Raw genomic sequence first — 24,708 nt, forward strand, 5'->3', positions numbered from 1 at the left:
CCAGCAAAATCTTTGCTTTTGAAAAAAAGAGAAAGGACATTAGAATCTCAGCCTTGAGTTACCACAGTAAAGGCACAGATTAAGTTATGTTTTGGTTTCCTGTGGTTCTGGGAAATATAAATAATTATTCAAAACAAATCGCTTAAAGAGACAGGGTTTAATATTGGCACACTATACTGAGCTTGTACAATAGACAAACATTGACGAGTCAGGGTTTAAAAATATAACTTAGCTATAAAAGTCTCTCCTTGTCAAAGATAGCTGTTGAATCCCCCCAGATGCTGCGACGGGGTGTGTGGTTACTATAAGTGGGTGAGATTCTTCGGCAGCTGTTAACATGCACTGCGATTGAACTGCGAGGGTTAGCGGTCGCCTGTGCAGTTTACTACTTGAAGATTTCTACAAACAAAATCCAGTTTGGGGTTAGGGGCTGGACACGAGCGAAAAGGTTCCCACTTGCCCAATGGTTTAAATTAGAGACTCGTCTAAAAAAGATCACAGAGGTCGCCGGCCGTTTAAACATCCGGTCGTTATTAGGCTCAATTTAGAAAGTGAAAGAAAAGTTTTGTCGACTTTTTAAAACTCTTCCTGAAAGAAGGAGTTGGTCAATAAATAGAAACACCATCCTGTTACCCTGACGTCTTAAAGAAACAGTCGGTCATTTCGCTATTACCCAGCGTGAGTCTCGGGTGCTATTTAAAGGCGGATTGCAAAACGGCAACACGCGGAGTTCTCTCCTTCAAACATTTTAAAATATATATTGAAGTATTAAGAGCCCGAGCTTTCGGCGATGCTATTGACATTTTCTTATTTGGATAAAGCAAAGGCAACTGAAAAATCACCTTCTCTAAGCTCACTATTACCTGAAACTTAAGGTAAGTTTAAAGAGAATTAAAAGTTTTTGAAAGTTGGAATTCCTTAAATTAACAACTGATTTTTTTTTAAAAAAAGCACACCTCCGGAAGTTTTGCAAATTAAACTACACTGACCGGATCACTGTCCAAAATATAAACAAATCGTAAATATTTTTACAGCGTCTCTTAACTGGCAGGATTTTGGAAAGGCAATCTCTCTTACTGAGTTCAGCGTCAATAATTGACGAAATGCCCAGGATAACTGCTCACAAAATTACACCATCCAACATTCTTACAAACTTTGCTTGACCGAGATTTAATTTATCTGCATGGATTTAAAAAAAAAGAAAATGGACCGAAGGCCGGGGTCGCGAAGGGCGCGAAAAATAAAAGACATTTTTAAAAATATTCAGGAGGACACGAGTTCGGAACATTTAAAAAAAAACACCCGAGAACGAATTAAATAAAATTTGGCAAAATAATTTTTAAAATTATCTTTCTCCAGACCGTTCACACAGAATAAAAACACAAAAACGGTTTGCCCCTTTTCCGGCTGATGTGACTACCTCAGCATGAAAGTGAAGGTATGTTTTTGTTTTGAAAAAAAAATTGAATTAAATGTTGTGTGGAGTGGTTGAACTGTGAAGGTGACTGGGGAAAACTGCTCGAAATCTGCTTCGCAAATGAATATCGACTGTTTCCAAATGTTTTTTCTCTTTAAATCGTTTTGTACCTTCAGCTAGTTATTCTTTCCCAATGATATTACAAAACTCCGAGCAGCAGGGTGTGCTTGCATTATTCATGCGTTCCCTTTCTCCATTATTTCCTTGTCCCGCTCTTTTGTTCTGATGTTTTTTTCCCCCCTCTCGCAGGTTTTTTGAATGAGAATGCCGAACTCTGTCTGCCTCAGAACAGGCTGCTGTCTTTTTTTTCTCTCTCTCTCTCTCCCTCTCTCTCCCTCTCTCCCTCCCTCCGCCTGTGTTCCCTTTTTGTGTTTCGGCTTTTAAAACATTTTCAATGGACTCGAAGCTCTTTGTACTCAAGTTCATCTCCAAGTCTGAAAATGAGTCCGTCTTCGAGAAACCCCTTTATCAAGCCCAGAAGAAACGTTTGAACATCTCGTTTGACAGTTTTTTGTCTTTTTTTAAAGGGGGTGGTGGGGGGGAAAGGGAGCGAATGTGTTTGAATATTCCCGAGTGGGCCCCGAGGAATTAACAGAACAAACAAGCTTTATTTTTTTTCTTCAAAAAGTTTGACCGGGAATAATCTTGGGTTGGTACACAAGTCAGCGGCCGGGCCTCACCCCCGACGCCAGCTAAAAGGATCAACCGATTGATACAACTTATCGGCACTTTGGACTGTGTGACAGACGCCATTTACTTAAGCAGAAACCCACTCTCACTGAACTGAACCAGCCGCATACATGAAACCAAACATAGCACATCGTTTTATATACTTAACCTCGCCATCAAAACATCAACCGCACCACATCCACAATTGCCAGCAACTTTCCCGAGTTATATTTCTATGGTCTCCCTGCAGGTTCCAATTGATTCGCTGACGAAGTGATAGTGTTCGCACTCTCTCTCTCTCTCTCTCTCTCCCCCCACCACCCCATTTCCCACCCCCCAATCTGTCTGTCCCTTGATCATCCGCCCACAGTCAATGCCCCATCTCCTCGCCTTTTATCGGCCGGCTGCAGTCATCTCCCTCTCCTAATTGTTATTGATTGGCAGAGCGGGCAACTGTCAGCCGTGGTTTCAAGGGACCGTTTAAGAAACCCGGAGAACGATCTGTCCCACAACACAAATTAATTTAAGCTCCGACACTTGCCCTGAAACTCCATGGTGAATAATGGATGGCTGCAGCCTGTGGAAGAAGGGAGACCAGCGCTGACTTCCCGCAGCAAAGCGTTTTACACTCGGCACCATCTCCTGGGAGGGAAATCTCCCCCAACGCTGGACGCTGCATTCCCCCAAACCTACAGAAACACTGAGGTCCTCATACAATAAAATATCTCTGCGAGGGGAGGAGAGCATCCGTGCCCCTTCCAGACATAGATTTTGAAACATTGCTGAGGGTGGCTTTATGTGCGCCCTGTGGTAATTCGAAAGACAACAAACGCTGGGTTGTGTGTGTGTGTGTAAGTGTCCTTTCCTAGATTTGCAATCATTGTTAACTCCAGCATGAAGAAGCTACACCAAATCAAACAGGGAGCGCCCCGGAATGCAGTCAGGTGCGAGTAACTGCAGGTTTAGAATCAAGCGCTGTTTCCCCCCAACCCTGAGTGTTTTAAGCCAACATCCCAACCGCGCAAAACTGAGGCGAAATTGAGACTTGAGCAGGGAATTTACTCCTCCCCCTTCCCCAGCCACCATTAACGTTCCAACCCCCCCAGTCCAGCTATGCCTCCCCCACCCCTCCCTACCCAGATACTAACACAATGACAAGAGGAACTCAACTAATCTCCAACTGGGAGGAAACAAAACCAAGAGTCAATGTTACCTTTCTCCCCGAGGATTCCATCAATACTATGTTTAGTCTTTCTTCCCCCTTCTTCCTCCTTTTTCTCCATTTCTTCGTCATCATCTCTCTTTCCAAACTTGGCTCTTAACACCCGACTGATGGAGCTCACTTTCAAAAGAAAAAATAAATAAAATAATTATTTCTTTTGGGGGGGCGAATCATTAGTTTGGGTGATTTTACTGAAGTGATGATTCAAAGCAAAAGTCTTGAACGAGTCCATTTTCCTCAAGCCGATTGTTTACATGACTTCTGGCCAGTTAAGGTATTATATAATAATTTCAGATTTTTAAAAAAATTCTCCTAAAATCTTATGAAATTTGATAACATTACAAATAAATCGTGGTCGTTGTTTTCACTAAAATCTAGTGTGGACACATTCAATCGTTTCATTATGAATGTCTTCTGATAGGTGTTACTGGGATTTTTAAAACAAAAACAAAATGGTTAAAACTGAAAAAAAGGGGGTTTCCAGGTGAGGAACGAGCTGTTCCCAGAATTAATTCTCACCCGCCCACCCCACAAGCTCTTTCCCCATCGCTCTCAAACCTGTCAATTTCAGCGATTGGGATAGCAACCGACTGCGGGCGCTTCGGCCCCTGGGCTGAATGGGTGAGGGGTAAATCGGTGGAACCGACCGGAAGAAAGAAAAATGATCACGAAGAAATGCTGAAAGACACCAAACTGGTCAAGAACCCAACCTAGCAAATTCCCCGCCGCCACCCCGGAACCGAATCGTAACACAGGCCTGTGGAGACTTCATAAATCCAACCTGCAACTTTGAGCAGTTTAGCTGGAAAGTCAGTGTGTATTTTCTGCCGGTGCAGCGCGGGAACAGAAGGTGACTAAATTGTCTGTGATCGTTTTCGAAATTCAGCAAATTGACATTTTTTGTATGCATTGGTAACAATTTCGATTAAGTTCAAGTAAAAATATTGTACAAAGTTCAACGGTGACAGTTTTTAAAAGCTGCAGTTTGTGTGGCGTTTGGGTTCTGTCTGTGCCCTCGTTCTCTGCCTGTCTCTCTCTGTCTGTATGTGCCCTCGTTCTCTGCCTGTCTCTCTCTGTCTGTATGTGCCCTCGTTCTCTGCCTGTCTCTCTCTGTCTGTCTGTGCCCTCGTTCTCTGCCTGTCTCTCTCTGTCTGTATGTGCCCTCGTTCTCTGCCTGTCTCTCTCTGTCTGTATGTGCCCTCGTTCTCTGCCTGTCTCTCTCTGTCTGTATGTGCCCTCGTTCTCTGCCTGTCTCTCTCTGTCTCTCTTCAAATGAATGATTGAGGAAAGTGTTGGAAATTGTGTACGTCTGACAGGTCCCTTTACAAATAGTCAGGGCAGGGCTGTTGGAAGTTTTCCCTCACCTGAAGGTACAGTGCTCCTGTCACAGATGCCGTCCTTGAGTAGTTTGTCCCTGATCTCCCAACTAAACATCCCAGGGTTTTCTCTCTTGTATTCCTCGATCTTTTTCTCCACATCGGGCGTTGCTACCTGCTTTAGTAGGGGAAACAGATATCGGAATAGACAGAGACAGACACAAGGGGGGAAAAAAAACAAACTTTTAATTTATTTGACGTGAGACTTACAAAGTAACTACAATCAGAGCTTTTTAATTCATAGTCTGAAAACCACCACATTTGCACTCAGCGGCGCAATTTGTTTTAAATCCAGAAGATACATTTATTAATGAGTTGCCATGTGTCTTGTCTAACTGAGACTCATGACATTGTGAGGGGGCAATATAACGACGGGATGCTCTTCCTCCTAAAGACTAGCTTATTTAACTTATATATATATAAAGAATATTATAGATTGTAATGTTTTGAGACAGGGATGTTGTTGTTTTATGTCTCACAGAGTTCACGTTGTAGCTAGTTCAGTGTTTAATTCCAGTTCAGTTCCCTCTGTTGTCATTGCTCCAATTGCCCAGTTTGATGTGGAACCAGTCTCTCTGCAACTGTATCAGGGAGAGGAACAGAGACCCCTATAGTTTTGGCCCTTATTTCAAAGATCAATCGGTCAGTGCACTCCTGAGTTGAGCTGAATAATCGTGCTACGTATAATCGATTTGTTGGAATATACGCCATTCAGAAAACAAAAGGTTATCGTGATAATTTTTTTTTTTAAATCCTTTCATTTTCCGAGAGTTTTCCACTCGGATGATGCGGATTTAATGGGAAATAAATACAATGCATCAGCGAGGGTTGGTGCAAGGAATGACTGGGAAAAGGGTCTCTGCTGGGAGAAGGTCACCGCTGGAGAGAGGGTGTCTCCTGGAGAGAGGATCTCTGTTGGGGTGGAGGACCCACTGGCGCGGGTGTGTTTTGTTTTGCCCCTTTCCAACAGTAAGATAAAGATTGCGAATGGTTTTTGTCAGGTTCATCCTTTTTTTTCCCTCCTTCCACCATAAGTCTCCAAAACCATGTTTTTTGTGGATGTATGTGCCTGTGAGTACGTCAGTGTGTGTGTGAATGTGTGTGTATCTGTGTGATTGAGAGGTGGGGAGTGGAGAAAGTTTGTGACCACATAAAGTTGAACTTCAGTGCTCCACATGTACATCTGCCGGTGACTGGAAAATGTCAGGATCTGTGTTTTTTCCTTCCCCCCTTTCTCTGCGGAGCACCGCATGAATGCTCCCCTTCAAAGGAATACTGCTTTCGTTTGCTCGGTGTCATCATTCTGACCTGTTAGAGGGTCGCCTCGGCCCAGCTATTTGCTCCACTCACCCTGGGCTTGCTCCCTCCGATAGCCCCGGGTCGGATCGAGCCAGTTTCTTGATAGCGACACAGGATTTTCGATACACAGCCGTGAGAGACCCGCAGCTGCCGGGAGATGACACAGGGCCGGATACCGTGATGGGCCATCTCCACGATTTTGTGTCGGATGTGGTTTGGTAGTGGCCTGCCGTTTATAAAAACGCCGCCGAGCTGATTTACTCTCCCTTGGCCCAGAGGAGTGGACACTGGTTAGAGAGAGAGAGAGTGGGGGGGGGGGGGGGGGGGGGGGGGGAGAGAAAGAATGAAACAGGTCAGCAGTGTACAAACCTCTCTCTGGACCCAGTGTTTGTGACTGGGAGAGAAAGGAACAATTTCAGAATTCATTGCCCAATAACAGTTGCAGTTTTTAATTTTCATTCTGGTATTTATTTTAATTAGGGACATTCCACTCTCCTTTAAGATTTGCAGAATCCAGCTCTCCCCAAGACTGTCATCATTGTCGAAATCTGCTTTTCAAACAGGTGTGTGTCACTGGCTGAGCTCCAGATTTAACTGCGCGAAGTTTAGGGGCTGCTGTGTTTAAAGTGGTGTAACATTAATTTAATTATAACTTGCCATGTAAACCTTTTCCTGTTAATGAGGGGGAAGTGGCGTGTGATACCACAGTTCAGATGGTCACTAACTACAGTGGAGCTGAACGCAGTTTTAACCAAACAGCCTAGAAATGTAATCAGATTGAAGGTAATTAAAGTCCTAACTTTTTAAACAAGGTTGACTTAGGGAGATCGGGCAAAACACCTTTCTGTAGAATTGAACCTCATTCTAATCTAATCGATTCACTCGTCACAAATCGCAGCGGCCTCGCTTCATAGAAATGCGCGATTTTCCGGTTAAAGGTGGACTTCGAGTTAACGAAATCGTCTTGAATGAATTCGTTTCCCCAAAAAAGGTTTGCTCACCAAATGGAGTGTGTTAGTTGTGTTTTAATAGATAAAAGGCGAGACGGAATTAAAATCCACAGAAGGCGATCAGAGACTGGTATTACCCCCCCCTCCACCAAGCTGCTTGGAGCTCCCTGTTTCTTAATCTGCATCAGCCATTGCTAATTTACAGGAATGATGACCAGCACATGCGGGTAGTTTGGACACGGCTCGTTTCTACCAAACGTCGCTAAGTGGCCCATTTCTGCACTCGGTAAGCACTAGAAACTGTAGCACTTCCCTCGCTCATTATTCCCAGTCATGTTGTGCAAATATTGGAGTAATCCCCCTTATCCCTTTCCTGACTATTTCTTCACTTCAGTGTGCTGAATGATGCACTTGACTAAATCCACCCAGCTTGTGTGTTTTGCAACAAGCCTGACTGATGGGCTTTTACCAATTTCTCCTTAGTCACGAAATACACGGATGGAGAGCGGCAGTCGCTAAATAAATCCCGTCCCAGACCCTCCAACATCATCACTCTGTGCATGGCTGCACGTGCTTGGAAACCATATCACAAAAATACCATTAGCTCGAAACGCCTGGTGCCAAATGAATTAAAGATACACGGATGTCTTATATTAAAGCAGGTGCACCAATACAGGACTCACTCTACACTAAACCAACACCCAAACCCTCCAACACGGTTAAAGAAATGTTCCTTTTTTTAAGTAAAGTGATTTAAGTTCTATTCAAGATACACGACTTTTTTCCTCCTTCTACTAGATCTGCTTGCACTCCAGTATTTAAATACATCTTATTGAACTGAGGTACGCTGTTGTTCATAGCATCCATACCTTCCAGAGGGAAACCGGTCCTGTTGTAGCTTTGGCCTGGACTCGGGCGCATCATCCGCGGTGCTGTCCCGGTTAGAGACGTCATTCTCGATTCGGTATGGAGTCGAATGGTACTGGGGAGGGATGGGGGTGGGGTGGAATGACTGGGTGGGGGGGGGGGTGTCGGGGGGGGGGGGGGGTAAAGAGATTTACACAGACAGACACACAGAGAGACAGACAAAACTGAGCGAAGCACCAAATCCTCCTCTATCCCCTGGTTTCCAGTCTCTACTCGCTGCAGCTGCCCTCTCGGTCCTGGCTGGACTCGCTTTGTGCGCTTCCTGCAGGAAAAAAAACTTTCTTAGAAAGTGGGACGAGGAGTTTGTAGACTGAAGGGTAACTTGGCGGGGGAGGGTAGCGGTAGTAAAGAGAACCCCTTCACTGTTCGCAAGGAACAATTTCCCTCCCCGGTACAATGTTCTTGCTGCTTGCTAATCTCCCTCTTAACTTCGTTATTTGCTTTAATGCTGTTTTCTTTTTGAGGAAAGTTTTTTTTTAAAAGACAAACTCTCCAGGAAGCGGGGAGATGTCGAGGAGCCCAAGTTCGACGCAGTGTGGTGGAGGAGAGAAGTTTAAACTCTGATAGGCTCGGGCTGATTCTTTTATTCATGAGGAGGGAGCGGATACATTGACAACTGAACGCGCCAATGACAGTGAGAGACTCTGGGCCCGATCACACATTGTACATTCACTCTTTCGCTGCCTCGTTTTGGACCAAACAGCTGTTTTATTAAAAACAATTTTCAAGAAAAGATTTTGGGAAAAGAAAACGACCACTTTAAAACAAAAGAGTAAGAGCTGGAAGTTATTTGAATGAATAGAAATACATCTCGCCCCCTCATCAATGGGACAAACACGAAACAAACTTCAGGCCGAAATATCTAATCTTCCAGTTATCCTTCAATGACCAAGACACTCTATTTAACAACCTCCACCATTCAACTGGACAAACACCGACTCAAGAAACATAACTCTGACTCCATGGCCGCTGTCTGTCTTACTGTCACTGAGCACCGTTGCCTGATGTTGTAGACAGATATTAGCAATAAAGGCGATCCTAATTTAAGTGAAATTTCACGTTAATTCGCTTTAATGTTGTAGTTTCGGTGACTGCAGTTCAGCGAGAGTCAGTATCCCTCAGATTTCGAGGAGAATTGTAAAGGACCATTACGCGGTGGAACTGTATTTAAAGATGTAATGTAAAAGTGCATGTCTTGATGGTAACAATAAGGGATTTGTTTAATGCTAGGATGTTGTTAGGCTGGCCTCTTCTTCCAGCGCGCGTCCACATGTCCCCTCGGATCTGCCCTGTCCTATCTTACATCGTTCGGTCGTTTTCGCAACTTTTTTTTGAATAGATTTCAAAATTAATTTGACCAGACAGCCGGAAGATTTTGTTCGGAGGAACTCGGTATCTTTAATTCCTGATGGCATTAACTCGTTAACATGACTTCACTTATACCGGGGGAACAAGGCAAAGGTGGCTGCTTTCAAGGTAAAGAGATCGGTTCATCTCAGAGCGGAGGGGGGGGGGGGGGGGGGGGGGGGGGGCGTTTAGGATTTGCTTTTTCCATCAGTTGAAGCGCAGAAACGTTTTGGAGAACTGGTTGTTTTCGGGGTTCAAATATTTTTGATGGATGAAAAAAAATCATTTTCTTTTCTGAGGAAACTGTGGCGAAATCTCCTTCCCAAAGGCACAAACTGTGCATAACGATAGACGCTTCTGTCAAAAATATATACACACACACACAGACCCAAATACAGAAACACTCAGACCCACACACAGACCCCTCCACACTGAAACACACAGACCCACACACACACTGAAACACACAGACCCGTACACACACACCTGAAACACACAGACCCCCCCCACACACTCAGACCCACACACAGACCCTCACACTGAAACACACAGACCCACTCACAGATCTATGCACAAACTGAAACAAACAGACCCACACCCCCACCCCCACACTCAAACACACCCACCCACTCACACACTCCCACACTGAAACACACAGACCCACTCAGAGACCCCCACACTGAAACACACTCCCCCACACTCAGATCCCCACACAGACCTATGTACACACTGAAACACCCCCCCCCCACACTCAGACCCACTCAGAGACCCCCACACTGAAACACACTCCCCCACACTCAGATCCACTCAGACCCATGTACACATTGAAACACACAGATCCCCACACTGAAACACACAGACTCACACAGAGACCAACACACAGACCCACACACACAGACCCCCACACTGAAACACACAGACCAACACACAGATCCACATACAGAACCCCACAGAGACCAACATGCAGACTCACACACAGAGCTCCACATTGAAACGCCACAGACCAACACATATACCCACACACTGAAACACACAGACAAATACACAGACCCCCCCACACAGACCCCCACACTGAAACACACAGACCCACTCACAGACCCATATATACATTGCCCATACAGAGACCCATGTACACATAGACCCACACACAGACCCACGCACATACTGAAACACACAGACCCACACGCACACTGAAACACAGATCCACACGCAGATCCCCACACACTGAAACACAGACCCATGCACAGACCCACACACACTGAAACACACAGACGCACACGTACATAGAAACACACAAACCCAAATATACTCACATAAATATAGAAACAGACACATATATACAGACTCACACACATAGAGAAACATAGACAAATATAAATAGTGACACGCCGATCCAACCAGGTAAGGGCACACAGGCGGACACATACAGAAACTCAGATACCTGTTTACATTGACACATAAACTCACGCACACAGACACTCAGACCCACATACATAAGGACACAAATCCATAAACACAAATTCACACATCCCACACCCATACACCACACAGACCGATCCATATGTGAATACTCCATAACACACGTACAGCCACATGCATATTCCTCATATACACGAATACATAGAAACCCCATACACATTCAGAAACAACTTCTCCATGTACACCACTTACAACAGCGCATACTTCAACAAATACATATAGTCACACACACTCTCACGTGGAGACATCCCCCAATACACATACAGACATATAGACTGCCAGCACACATCCACACATGTAGATCACCTGCACACGGAAACACTCCCACACAAACAGACATACACACACCCATACACTCTCACACACACATACATTGACACACAGGCGTGTACATGCAGGCATCCAAAATAGGCAAGCACAAAGACCTTACAACAGTAATAAACACACATGCACAAAGACACACGCAAAGACAAAGACCCAGCCATCTCCTCCTCTCCCCGACCTCCGACCTCTCTACCCACCCTCCACCCCCACCCCCACCCCCGGCACACACACGGAACAAAACGTTGTGAGAAATACCAAAAATGAGTCACAAAAGTTTCTGATTTAATTTCCCCTCAGTGGCTGATCTCCGCGAGCATGTTAATTGTTCTAATGTAATACAAGACTGATCACTGGTACCAGGAACCAATCGATGATCCCTTTATTAAATGTGTTCTGTTATGGCTATTTTACAAAATGTCACCGATGTTAATTATAATAATAAGAATCTTAAAAAGTTGCGCTTTGCTTCACACACCCTCCCCTAATCTTCATTTAATTCGTATTCAGCTCTGCTAATAATTCGCTCGCCTAGTAATAACAGTGCGTGTATTCCATAAATAACTTTCTAAATGAAAATTGGGAACAAAAGGGAATCTCGCTGTGTGTCAGACAGATACCCAGACCGGACGTGATATCAGTACAACCTCTGAAATCCACACAATAATTAATTGCAAGCATCTTTTCTGAATTATTTCTTTTAAAAGTTATAATTATTTTGTGGCTCTGTAGTTGAGCATTTGAAAAGAAATCTCCCCGGTTCCCTGGTAGTCTGCAGACTGCTCTCGCGCAGTGTAAGCGGTGTGCTTAGAGACCGGTCAGTAATTTGAAATTTCATATCTTCTATTCTCACGCTGAAATTAATTTCCATCCTAACTTTAACTTCACTCCCATTGCACTATAATTCAAACCCAATTCACCCCCAAAATTAAACTTCAAATCTAATTCTAATCCCAGTTTTACTCGAATTAAAGCTAACTTAAATCTCACTTTTTATATCTAAGACTATTCAAAGCACAGTTTCCAGTGTTTAACATGCCAATTAAAATACTACACCTCTGTCTTAGTCCTAGGTTTCGTTTGAACGAATTGATATAGTGAACAATATCTGGAACCTTAAAAATACTGCAGGAGGACCGGGGAGCGGAATGGAACTTACCTTGTGTTGGGCAAGGAAGAGACTTATTCCTAAAGTTGCAAATCAGATTCCAGCCCTTGCGAGATTATCGTTCCCATTGTATTCGTTTCCCAGCATTCAGGGTTAGAAAGATAGTCACTTAAAAAGACGGAGCTGCCCAGAAATAAGTGAAGCGCCAATCCTTGTTAATATTACCCTTCACCGTCCACTCACTTCTTTCTAAAGTGATCGGTTCTGCTAATCGTTGATAGCAAGTTGTCACCCCAATATCTAATTATATCTGCCGCAAATGTTCAGCTTTATGCAGTTTTTAGCTATATTAGGCACACACATTCAATCATCTCAGTCACCAGCACACGGTAATTTTTGAACCTAATATTAAGTTATGGCATTTCTTAATAGTCCAGTTACAACAGTGTGCATTGCTCAGTTATATTGGTTTCTAAAATCCAGCTGCATCAGTTCTTAAAAATTGCAATGTCAGCCTTCAACATATGTTCTGAACAACAGTTCAGTTCAGAGAAGGTTCATTCACTTAATTTCTGGGATAAAAGGTTTATCTTAGTGAAAAATATTGTAAACAGGTAAGGAATGGGAACGATCGTATTGAAATATATTTAGAGGATGGAATAATATGGATATCAGGAGGAGACTTTCGGTTGTGAGGGGAACTACAGCAATTTAAGAATAGGAGGTCCCCTTTTTATGACTGAGATTGGGGATATTTCTTTTTTTCTCTGCCATAGAGCCATTAGAGTGTGGAATTCTCCTTCCCAAAAGTAGTGAGGCTGAATATTTGAATTTATTCAAGACTGAGTTAGAATTTTGATTGACAAGGGAGTCAAGGGCTGGATGGGGGTAAGGGAGGCGGTTTTGGAGGGGATGGTAAAGTAGAAAGGAGACCATAACCAGAACAGACATGATCATACTGAATGGTGGAGCAGGGCCAAATGGCCTGTTCCTCTTCATATTAGTTCCCAATGTCCAGTCACATTAGTCCGCTGTATCCAGGATATTAACCTTAATATCAATTCCTGATATTCACTGTATCTATCACTAAAAACGTACTTGTATGAATGCACCATAGCAAGTGTTATATTCATTCTCAATATCTAGTTACTAGCTCCAATCCCAATGATTCAAAATGGCGCCTTCTTGAGACGACAAGTGAAAGTTTTTCACTGCATTTTATTGTATTCTTACTGTAAAATACGAGTGACAATTAAAATCAAAATCAAATCAAACTTCAGTTTCGTAATTGCAATATTGAGTTACATTTGTTCCTAAACTGCAATTTTATTAATTCTTGTGATTTATTTTATCAGTTTCAATATTCATTCATTCATCTTCACTGTCCAATTAGCTCACTTTCAAATATTAATTTATCTCCATATCCAGTTAGACTAATTTCCAATATTGAGGTTTATTAATCGACATTAACCTATCGAGTTACACCAGTTTCCAGTGGTATTGGTTTTTAGTATTCAGGTGTATTCGTTTCCAGTACTGTATTCATTATCCGTCAGATACACATGTACAGTTGCATTTCCCATTATTCAGTATAACTGTCTCCAATATCCAATTACATCAGGCCTCAGCATTCTGTCATATTATCCTTAATAATTAGTAATGATCAATTTCCAGTATTGTGTTAAATTGCTTTTTAATATGCACGTGCACTAATTGTACAAAATCTGGATATATTAGAAGCAATATCATGTCCATCAAACTCCAATATCTATCCTCACTTACAGTCATTACTATCCCTCATATCCTGTTCTATTAAACTCCAATAACTCGTTATAACAGCCCGAATATCCAGTTGGGTTACAGTTAATCCCCAAATATAACAATGTCAGTTGCCAGGATCTGATTATAACAACGCTCAAAAATCTGAATCCTGCTGAGTATAGCTGGAATTCCCTAAAATACAAACGTTGCTCCTAATATAACTTGACTAGTTGTGATCTTGATGCCCCACCCGTAGGTTTAATAATATTGGCAAAGTTTACTGACACTGGTTGCAGGGAACTTGAGAGGAAAATCCCTTCTTGCTTCCTCAGGTGATTTGTGTGGGCCCCAGTCGTACATCCACAACAGGTAAGAGACAGAGTGTGGGCTAGCCACAAATCTAAAACTGTCACTGTTGCACAAAACAGCGAAATCCAGAATCTAGTTTAATCGCAGTTAATAAACCAAAGATCAAAGAGGATTTTGTCACCGTGACCAAATAAATGTAAATGTATTTAAACACATTAAAACTTCAGTCAGGCTGTACAGGTGCGGGTTTAGAGCAGAGAATATCTGGAAGGCGTGTGCTCTGCGCTGCTTCATCAAGCAAAAATATCAAGTTAGCACTGGGAGAGGCGGGACGCCGGCTGTGGATGCGGTAGCATTGAGCAACATCAGGCACAAGGGGATGAGTAGGCAAATTTCCAAAATTACTTCTCTAACAATCAGGTCAAATTGTGTTTTGACATAACAAAGGGGTGAGAGAAAGCAGGAAAGAGGGAGTAACAAGAGGAACGCGGAGAGAGAGAAGATGGGAAAGGAAGAGATAATGTGAGAGAGATCAGGAAGCTCACTCCGTGTAACGAGAAAGGCAGGCGAAAGTGAGGGCTGCAGATGCTGGAGATCAGAGTCAAGATTAGAGAGGGTTTTTGCCCGAAACGTCGATTTTCCTGCTCCTCGGACGCTGTCTGACCTGCTGTGCTTTTCCAGCATCACTCTAATCTTAACGAGAAAGGCACACTGGGTTCGAAATGTTAGGTCTGGTTCTCTCTCCACAGATGCTGTCAGACCTGCTGAGTTTTTGCAGCACTTTTAAAAAAAAGTCAGTTTTCCAGCATACGCAGTGCTTCACCTTTATTTCAGTGTTTCGGCAATTTTATTCTGTGTCCAACCCCACGCCGCCCTGTCCCGGGAATGTTCCTTGTTGACGCTAGAGTTTAAGTCTGGAGGTCTACCATGTTGAGGAACACATCATTCATAAAGAAGATGGAAATTTTGCTTAAAATTGTATCTCTGACGGCAAATGCCTGTGGTGCAGAACAGATTTTTCAGGAAAATCAAAAAAATTCTTAAATGTCAAAATCTACGTTTCAGATAGAAACAAAACTATTTAAAGCAGTAGAGACTCCCGAGAGTATCACAGACTGCAGGAAGAACAGAGTTTGAGTTACTGTTCAAAAGTTATTACAGGTTGTCGTTAAAGGGATATAATCTCGTTGAAAGGGCCTCTTAAAAAGGTATGTTTACTGTGAAAATGACAATCTTGAAAGAGAAAAGCCCTCTCTGGCATTTTTATTTTATTTTCCAAATCCATCGCGCCATAAGTCATTCCGTGAATTGTAACAAATGCAATTGACCCAGGATTTTCCCAACTCTTTTTAAGGCAAAAAGAAGTTTGTAAAATGCTTTAAAGATGAACGCATGCTCCTTTAAGAGACACCGAGTCGCAACATCCCTGCACAACCCGAGCTTCCGTCCATTTGGAGAATAATTATGAGATTAGCAGCAGCGAGAGTCATATTGCATGCTGTTAAATTGACACACCAAAAATCCACTAGGGTTGTCTATTTGAGTGAGTGGGTACCAATCTCAGTGAGTTTAACCCGACCCGGGATCAATGGAGTGTCAGCCGGGAGCTGAGAGTATATGGGGGTGAGCACTGCGGAAACAAAAGCTTCAATCTCCCACCTGCTCATGGTAAAGAATTAGATTTAGAAATCCAGGTGCGGATACCCAGGGCTGCCAGCTTGTGAAGCCCATATAGTTGGATATCATCAAAATACCGGACCGATCATAACCGGAAACAGAAACTGTGTTTCTCTCTCCACAGATGCTGCCAGAGGAGTTTGATGTATGAAACCTGACCTTTCCCCGAGTGGTATATTTTAACCTCCCCTTACCCCAGAGAGCTGCATAGAATCTTACTCCCGTCCTCTGAAAGCCCTTGTGACAACCAGCAATTTCGCCAATGTGGGCGAAATCAGGGCACGGGGTTTAATTCGGGCAAGTTTCGGACTGGATCCAAGAGTTGGGAATCTCCTCTCGGTTTGAACCTAACCATTAACATGTTTACCAGAGACTGGCTTCTCTGTAATACAGGTCCTTCAGGCCTGATCTTCGACATTGAGCCCGGTTAGGCTTTTAAACCAGGATGGCTCCTGCCATTACTGTCTGTACCTCCCTCCAGACCAGGGGTCTGCGGAATGCATGCCACTTGCTAATTCATTAATTCATTAAAGTGGCTGAGGGTCCTGATCGCCTGAGGCTGTTTGGGCAATCACTTTCCAACGTATTTCGTTCCCAGTTCTGAAGAAGGGCCATTGGATCCAAAAAGTCAACTTCGCTTTCTCTCCACAATGCTGCCAGACCTGCTGAGTTTCTCCAGCAGTTTTTGATTTTATTTCGTTCCCTTATTGGTTTTTCACCGAGTCTTCCCTTCAGGTTCAGCAGATAATAGAGAATTAACACGTATCAGGAGACGAGGGATTTGGAGCGGGAGAGATGATGTTTGGTTTTGATACTCAGGACAGGAGTGACAGAGCAAGGCGGCCTTTTAATGCACATCAGTGCACTAGAGAATATGTTCTCTTGGGATCTGACTGCAGCCACTCCATTCATCAGCTCAGCCATACTTACTCAGCACTGAACTGCACTCAGAGATCATTGTGAGAGCCTGACAGTTGAATATCACCGAGATGATTCATATTGGAAATGGTCCTGTCATCAAAAGTGATTTCTGTTACCACGGTTAAGTGACCGCACGTGAGTCCAGACAATGAGTTTAGTCAGGCTATTCAACTATGAGAGGCATCACAAGGCTGGGCTGCTTTTGCCGATTTCATAGGATCGCCCTGGGCCCCAGAGAGACACTGCAGCGCCCTCTACTGTTCCAGCTAGTGAATGCAGCACTATCACAGCCGGTTACGTAGTGGAGGACTCTCTTAGCCATTTAAGCCTTTCTGTTAACACAACTACAATCCATTCTGTCTCTGATGAAAGATGCACGCTGCCCGGGATGGTATGTTTGGCACAAGATGAGCATTTGGAGCAGTGGAATATTCCTTAGGTACAGTGGAGAATTAATAGATTCAGAGAATGAGGAATTAAAGAGAAGTCAATCTTTTATTCTTCCCTGTATAGTGGCTCAGCCTATTACATAATTTACATAGATTTTTAATAACTGGCTTGGATTACGCCAGCTCAATCATTTATGAAGCAATTATGAATTAAAGGTTATAGTGAGAGGTTGAACTCACCAGGAGGTGCTGAATAGGATGGACCCTTACATCTAAAGAAGAGAATGCTGAGGGCTGACTCGGTGGGTGATATTTAAGGCTCAGAAATGTGTTTGATCGGAGACATACAAGGAAGATATTTAACAGGTGGGGGAGATCAAAACTAGAGATTAGGAATTCGGGATAGTCACTAATAAATCCAATAAGGTATTTAAAAGTAACATCTATAGCCAGAGAGTGGGGAGGCCATAGACTTTGCATCAAGTTGTAGTTAAGGGGAATAATATTGATGCATTTAAAATGAAGCTAGATTATGTACACGAGGGAGAAAGGAATGGAATGCTATGTTGATAGAGATTGATGAAGCAGGGTGGGGTGGCCCAAATGGTGTGTTAACTGCAGGATCAAGCAGTGTGGGCTAATCAACCTGTTCTTGTCCTGTAAAGTCTATAATTTTATGTATGGTTTCACAGGCTAGGAAACTCTGGCACACAGACCTGGAGCAAATCTATTGCCCCAACAGTGCACAAGTCGGATACAAATGAGAAAGGCCATTCTATTCATAAGGAAAAGGATGGAGAGTCCTCATCACAGCACCGTACACTTAGTTGAGTTAGTGAAAGATTTCGCATCATTCATTAATCTGGAGTCAATTCCAAATATTTATCAGCATCTTGGTTGAATCTTTCAGCGATTCCATCCTCTTGTTTGTTTTTCTCATCATGAATTAGTGTTCTGGACTTGCCCTTTGCTATATTGGTTGACATCTTATATACCTTGTTCAAGGCTAAAACACGTTTCAAGGCTTTCCTCTAATCTTAAACACTTAATGCTGGGGCTCATTCTTACAACTATGTTTGCAATTTACTTCCCTCACCATCATGGTCTTACATTCAAAATGTATTTCTTCAACCAATTTTTCAACAATGCTTACATTTATTACCCATTCGTAGTTGCTCTTGCTGTGATGAGGAGTACTGTGCCCAGATTTTGTGCTATACTGTATGATTAAGTTGGATGAAGAAATAGAATATTTTATCTACAGTTTGCAGGTAACAGTAAATTAAGAGATACAGGAGGTTGTCTGAAAGCAAGAAGAAAATTACAAAGAGACACACGAACACTAAGTGAATGTCGACAACAATGACAAAATGAAGTTCAATAATGGAATATGTGAAGTTATCCACTTTGAAGCTGCAAACTATTTTCTTAAAGATAAGACACCAGGAATTGTGGAGGTGTAAAGAGATTTGAACATTCATGTAAGTAAATGACTAAAGGACAATGCATATAATAGACAATAGACAATAGATACATACTTGAAGTAACAAGAAAGTAGGGGGATCTTAGGTAAGTCAGTGTCTAAATATACAGTCAATTTATTTCAGTTGCATACAGTATTAATCAGATCCTGACTGGAGTACCATTTTCAGGTTTGGACACTGGACCTCAGAATGAATATATTGGTCTTTGTAAAAATAGAATGCAGGTACATTAGAATGATACCAGGGCTAACAGGGTTAAATTATAAGGACAGATTGTACAAACTTGATTTTTGCTCCCTTGAGCTTAGAGAGTTGAAGGCTAATCTAATCATGATGATTACGATGATAAAAGGATTTGATAGGGTAGATGTGAAAAATAATCCTCTGACAGGAGATTCCAGAAGAAGAGGACCATCTGCAATTTAAAGCTAGGCCATTGTGGAATTGAAAATGACTTCCTCACACAAATGAAGTGGAAATCTAGAACCATCTCCCCTAGAAGACTATGGATGCTTGGTGCCATTTGAAACTTTCAAGACTTAAATTAATAGATTTTTGATGGGTGAGAATATCAAGAAATGAGAAGCTAAGGGAGGAAAATTCTGGGCTGTAGAGCAACCATTGAATAGTAGAAAAGACTTCAAGGGCTGAATAGACCAGTCCAGTTCCTACAGTACAAAAGCTAAAGCAAACCAAGGTCTAATTTGACATTTCAATATAAATTACAAGATGGACTACACTTTAAAGTATATAAATGACTAAAAGATACTTTAGGACATTTTGAGAACCCAAAGGTGCTATTTAAATGCAGATCTTTCTTCGACAGAATCTTTTGAGGACCAGGAAATTTTGGGGAAAATTTTTGCATGAGTTAATAAATGATAGCTACAAATGCAAGGGATAAATATGAAGAAATTAGTTCCTCAACTGTGATCACCTGAATTAACAGAGCAATGAGAATTGTAAGAGTTGTTGTTATCATTGGCTGCAGGTTGCAGGTGTGATTGACAGATGGCGCTATTGGACCCAATTATAACGCTACGTGCGGTAATCCTTCAAAGTGAAGAGTCTGGAAGGCTCCCTAAAGAAATTGACTGGGCTCCTCTGAACTCCCTACCTTCAGATATACTATGTATGTTTTAGGAGAATTTTATTTCCACTCCCTTTTGCTTTGCATTCCTTTAAAAAATTGTTCTCCCCAGTTTCCTAATCCCTCTCTGGTCCCTCTTGTCTGAAAAATGTGGGAATTTGGCCATTCAGTAAATGGATGGAATACAGTGTAGCTGATCCAATATATTAATATATAAATATATAAAAATCTTCACACAGTCCTTAAATGAATACTTAGGGTTTCAACATAATAGAACTCTGTCTATAACTCAGACCAATTTATCTGTGCCAACACTTTCCTGAAGCAATCCACAATGAATCAACTGTCCCACTCCCTTCTTACAGCTATGAATCTTTCTTTATTTCAACTATTGATCTAATAGCCCCTTAAAAGATGGAATAGCATTCATCGGTCATTCCCAGTGGCAAAACATTCCATTTTTCCACAACCTGCTATGAAAAAGCTCTTCACTTGAAATCTCCCTTCAATCTAACATTGACTTCCCAACATAAACAATAATAAATCTTCATTCACTCTACCAAAATGTTTCAAAACTTTGAACATCTCTTTTAAATCTTCTCTTGGCCTTCTATGCTAAGTTCCTGTTTCTTATCCCTGGCCTCATCCTTGGGAATCTATGCAACTCTCTTCCTGTGGCTTTAATATCTTATCCATAACGTGAAGCTCAAAACTACACATAGTCTGTAACACTGATCTAAATACTGTTGTGTATTCATTTATCAATAATTTTGTTCCTCTCATAATCTATGTTTTTTAACCATCTCCATCAATGTTTTAATGATTTTTATGTATCCACTTTCATACTTCTAAGGGAGTGTACATGTGAACCCCACTGCCAGTGGGAAGCAGAAGTCGTAGATTATGATGCCTAGCGATGACATATTGGGAGTGCTACAGACACTTATGGGATTGAATGAAGAACCAGCAAGAAAGAGAAAAGAAGGAAGAGGATAGATCCAATTCCCCTCAGCTCTGACTACACCTTCATCTATTCCCTCTGTGAAGAATCTCAATCATGGAGAGGCCTGTCTAGCCACTAGCAGATTGAAGATTGAAGTCAACTGGAATCAAGGGGAATTGTTTCTTCTGGCTGGCTAGGGTCATGTCAAGCACAATGGAAAATGCTGGTGTGTTTACTGAAGGCTGGTATTGTAATTTCAGTGCAAGGACATTGCTGCAGGATGTCCTCAGCTTGAAGTCCTAATCTAAATCTTCAGCATCTTCATCAATGGATTCCCTTAAATAGAAGGTCTGAAGTGGGGATATTTGTGACTCTTCAGATACTGAAGCAGTCCATGCCCACACATAACATAACCTAGACAATGTCCAGGCTTCAGTGGATAAATGGCAACTGTCATTTGTGCCATACATTTGCAGGTGTTATGGACTAGGCCAGTCCACGCAAAACACTCTTAAGCAGACAGTCCAAGACCATAACTTTGCAGTTTGTTTCGGTAAGTTTACAGTGAAAATTACTCGGAGTAAGATAGCTAGGTTGACTACTAGATTTTACAACAAATAAACATTTATTCGCAGAATTACACAATTAAGTACAAAGAATAAAATAAAGGACTCCTACAGAACTTAACTTATCCAACTGGACTTAATTATGCTGTTCCTAATGCACACAACAATAAGCAAACTCCCTTTAAAAACCAGTATAAATGGAACACATGTTTACAGGTTGAAGTTGAGAGGCAGAAAAGAGAGAGAGTTTTCACACAACTCCCTGTTGAACTCTCCAGTTCAAGACTGAACTAAAATCGCTCAACTCAGCTAGAGACCTGACCACCCCCATTTCATTACACAGGTCACTTCTAAAACATGACCACTTTGGCCTGAAGTCTCATCTGTTTACATAAATACAAAAGGCCTCTCAAAATCCTTTTCATCTCTGTACCAAAGCAAACGGCCTGGTTTATTATCACTCTGAAAAAATTCAAGGAAAGAGTCTCTTTGAGCCAAGGAACAGCCTTTAAAAATAAAGAGCCCAGCTTTGTGACACAGGCAGTGACCAACTCCAACAGTCAAGACTCTAAACATTGCCCCTTGTCATTTCTTTTGGTGAAGTCAACATGATCAACATCCTGGGTGTTAGTAGTTGTCAGAAACTGAACTGGACCAGACATATAAATACTGTGGCTAGAATAGCAGGTCAGAGACTTGGGATTCTGCAAGGAGTAACTCACATCTGAGGCTGTCTACCAGCTACAAGGCACAAGTCAGAGTCTGAATACTCTCCCTTGGCCTGGGTCAGTGCCGCTTTAACAATACTGAAGAAAGCTTGACATTTGATTGATGTCCCATCCAATACCCTCAACATTCCTTTCTGCCACCTGGGATGCACAGTCACCCCAGCTTGTTTCATATGGTAGAGGGATCTTGTGGCACAGTGGTAGTGTCTCTTCCTCTGAGCCAGGAGACCCGAGTTCAGGTCGTACCTGCTCCACAGGAGTTTAATAACATCTCTAAACAAGTCGATGAGAAAAGAAAACCCAATATGTGTTATCTAAAAGATGCAGTGCAGCAACTCACCAATGCTCCTTCAAAACCTGTGACAGTTACCACATTGCAGGACAAAGATGATAAATAAAGAAACACACTGTCATCTGCATGTTTCCTTCAAGCCACACACCACCCTGACTTGGAAGTACATCACCTCCTTCCGTGTTGCTGGGTTAAAAATCTGGAACTCCCTTCCAAACAGCCCTGTGGCTTTACCTACACGAAATGGACTGCCGTGATTGGAGAAGGTGGCTCACACATTCTGCCCAAGGGCAACTAAGGATGGACAATAAAGATGGCCTTGCCTCCTCTTTCCGTGGAGGAGTAAAAATAGATTCTGTAGTGCAGAGGATTCACACAGTAGGCTATGACACTGTAATTTATAGAGTTGTTGAACATTTGTGGTCACGAGCTAATGCGGACAGCACGGTTACAACATGATCAGGTATGACCTTGTGCAAATATTGGCCCCTCATTGCCAGAGAATTGGACTCACCTCCCCCGCCCCCACCAACCCCAACAACCCGGCGACCTTTAGCCCTGGACCTGATTGTCAAAGTGACCTTTAGAAAGACACCCGTCTCCCTCAAGGTGGACGAGGCGCTGCTGTTGCCTGGTGAACTGTCAGTCATTGGCTCCTGGGACTGCCCGCCCAGCCTGGGAGGACCAATAGCAGCTCTCGGCTAGCTGGCCACGTGATACCTGTACAGGTAAACCCAGGTAAGCTGCCCAGTAGTTGCAGTTGCATTGGTCCTTGGCCAACATTGACATGGCCGATTTGGTGAATAGACTGAGGGGACCCGAGCTGGTCGCTCAGTTTCAGAAACTCTGTGGACTCAGTCTATTTCCCGAAGAGAAACCAACTCGGCGGCACTTTACAGAAATTGGCAGACAGGCAGAGCCTGATTCCACAGACCGGGTCCACACTGCTGCATGGACAGGGAACCATACCAACGCTGCAAACAACGGCACAGTCCCGGGGGCTCCGGTAAGTGCACCGACTCAGTGCCGCCTGTTCTTTGACTTCACTCACAGGCGGACTTCACTCAGCGCTAATCCAATCCGATGGAATGCACCAAGTTTGCCCAAGGGCGTTCTACTGAAGAAAGCTGTGGAGACGCGGAAGGCCCGGTTTCCAACAATCCAGCCGCTCTGGGTTACTTGGTCTCCTGTGGATGCGACTGAATTGGCCTCAGTACCCCGGGAGGAGGGAGTTCGGCGAGGCTTCACACTCCTGGTCGCTGTTCAGTCACTCCTGTGTCTGGGGCCAGAAGCTGTAATGCTCCTGTAGTTGAAATAGCAAGGTCTGGGTGCAGCACACAGCTCCACAGAGACAGGTTCCTACACCCCAAGTTCTGAGCTATTTGAATAGGGGGATTATTTTTCTGGTTTTTTTTGGTTATTGCTGTCTCTTCCTGTGCTGGGTTTACCCTGTCACAGATGCTCAGACTCCACACTGATCCAGAAACTGAATCCTGGGCCTGTCTAGTGTATGCTGCAAAAAGTCTCCTTACTCACTGACCAATAGAAGGCCGCTGAACCACCTCTTTGGAGATGTCAAATAATTCATTGATAGTCTGATGGTATGGCCTAGTGCATATTTAGTAGCTGCCTACCACAGAGAAAATGATTAGAACCTTCAGTAGGTTTCAACAGCTCAGAAGTTTACAAACCAATTCTTCAGGGATTATTTTGCATTGAATATTAGCACAGGAACAGTCCCTAGATTCAGACCCTCGAGCCTGTTACAAATATACAAACATGTGAATAAGACACAGAAGTAGACCATTTGGCATTTCATGTTTGCTTTTCCATTCAATAAAGTCATGACTGATCTGTTTGTGGTTTGAAACTCACATTCTCAATGACCCCAATGACCTTTGACTTGTTTACCTAATGAGAATTTATTCAATTCTGCCCTAAAACTATTTAATGATCCTGCCTCCATCACCATCTGAGGGAGAGTTCGCAAGTTGCCCAACTCTCAGAAAAGTATTCTCCTCAGCTCTGAATTAAAAAGATGACTCTTCGTTTTATAAAAATGCCTCCTAGTTCTGAACTCACCCACAAGAGGAACATTGTTTCCATGTCCATCTTGTGAAGACTGTTTAGGATCTTTTGCACCTCTTACTCTTTTAATTTCAAGTGAAATTAAGCCCAACCTACCAACTTTTCCTCATAAGAGAACCTGCTCATTCCAGGTCTCACTCTAATGAACATTTTCTGCACTCCCTCCATTGTCTTTACATCCTTCCTTAAATAAGGAGACCAAAAATGTACACAACATTCAAGATACGGTCTCACCAATGCCTGTAGAACTGAAGCATTATGTGCAATTTCTCTTGTAATAAAGGA

General features: G+C 42.8%; 2 protein-coding genes and 1 long non-coding RNA gene across 7 annotated transcripts in view; 2 read left to right on the forward strand and 1 right to left on the reverse strand.

The window, feature by feature from the left end:
• The window catches only part of pax7a (paired box 7a), a 245,814-nt gene extending 233,464 nt beyond the window's left edge, over positions 1–12,350 (reverse strand). For 2 of the 4 annotated variants that reach the window (XM_087980432.1, XM_087980430.1), the window contains exons 1-4: positions 7,863–9,086; positions 6,095–6,330; positions 4,733–4,862; positions 3,360–3,488 (exon numbers count right to left, since the gene is read on the reverse strand). In XM_087980432.1, the coding sequence (XP_087836558.1) occupies positions 3,360–3,488; positions 4,733–4,862; positions 6,095–6,330; positions 7,863–7,947 (580 nt within the window). In that variant the 5' untranslated portion in view covers positions 7,948–9,086. Of the gene's footprint in view, positions 1–3,359; positions 3,489–4,732; positions 4,863–6,094; positions 6,331–7,862; positions 9,087–12,226 lie in introns of those variants that run through there. The other 2 variants (XM_087980431.1, XM_087980434.1) reach the window with 2 other exon arrangements.
• On the forward strand, positions 643–7,740 carry LOC122540355 (uncharacterized). The gene is made up of 4 exons (XR_006309269.2): positions 643–875; positions 1,360–1,438; positions 6,524–6,606; positions 7,062–7,740. It is a non-coding gene; the product is annotated as an uncharacterized LOC122540355 (long non-coding RNA).
• Positions 12,351–23,100: 10,750 nt separating the features above from the next.
• LOC122540352 (sphingosine-1-phosphate phosphatase 2-like) overlaps positions 23,101–24,708 on the forward strand; it is a 28,228-nt gene continuing 26,620 nt past the window's right edge. For both annotated transcript variants that reach the window (XM_087980704.1, XM_043675951.2), the window contains exon 1: positions 23,101–23,341. In XM_087980704.1, the coding sequence (XP_087836830.1) occupies positions 23,123–23,341 (219 nt within the window). In that variant the 5' untranslated portion in view covers positions 23,101–23,122. The remainder of the gene's footprint in view (positions 23,342–24,708) is intronic.

This window comes from Chiloscyllium plagiosum, unplaced genomic scaffold (assembly GCF_037043375.1).
Source record: "Chiloscyllium plagiosum isolate Xiang-an unplaced genomic scaffold, Cpla_swu_hap1 HiC_scaffold_37, whole genome shotgun sequence".
Taxonomy (NCBI): Eukaryota; Metazoa; Chordata; class Chondrichthyes; order Orectolobiformes; family Hemiscylliidae; genus Chiloscyllium; species Chiloscyllium plagiosum.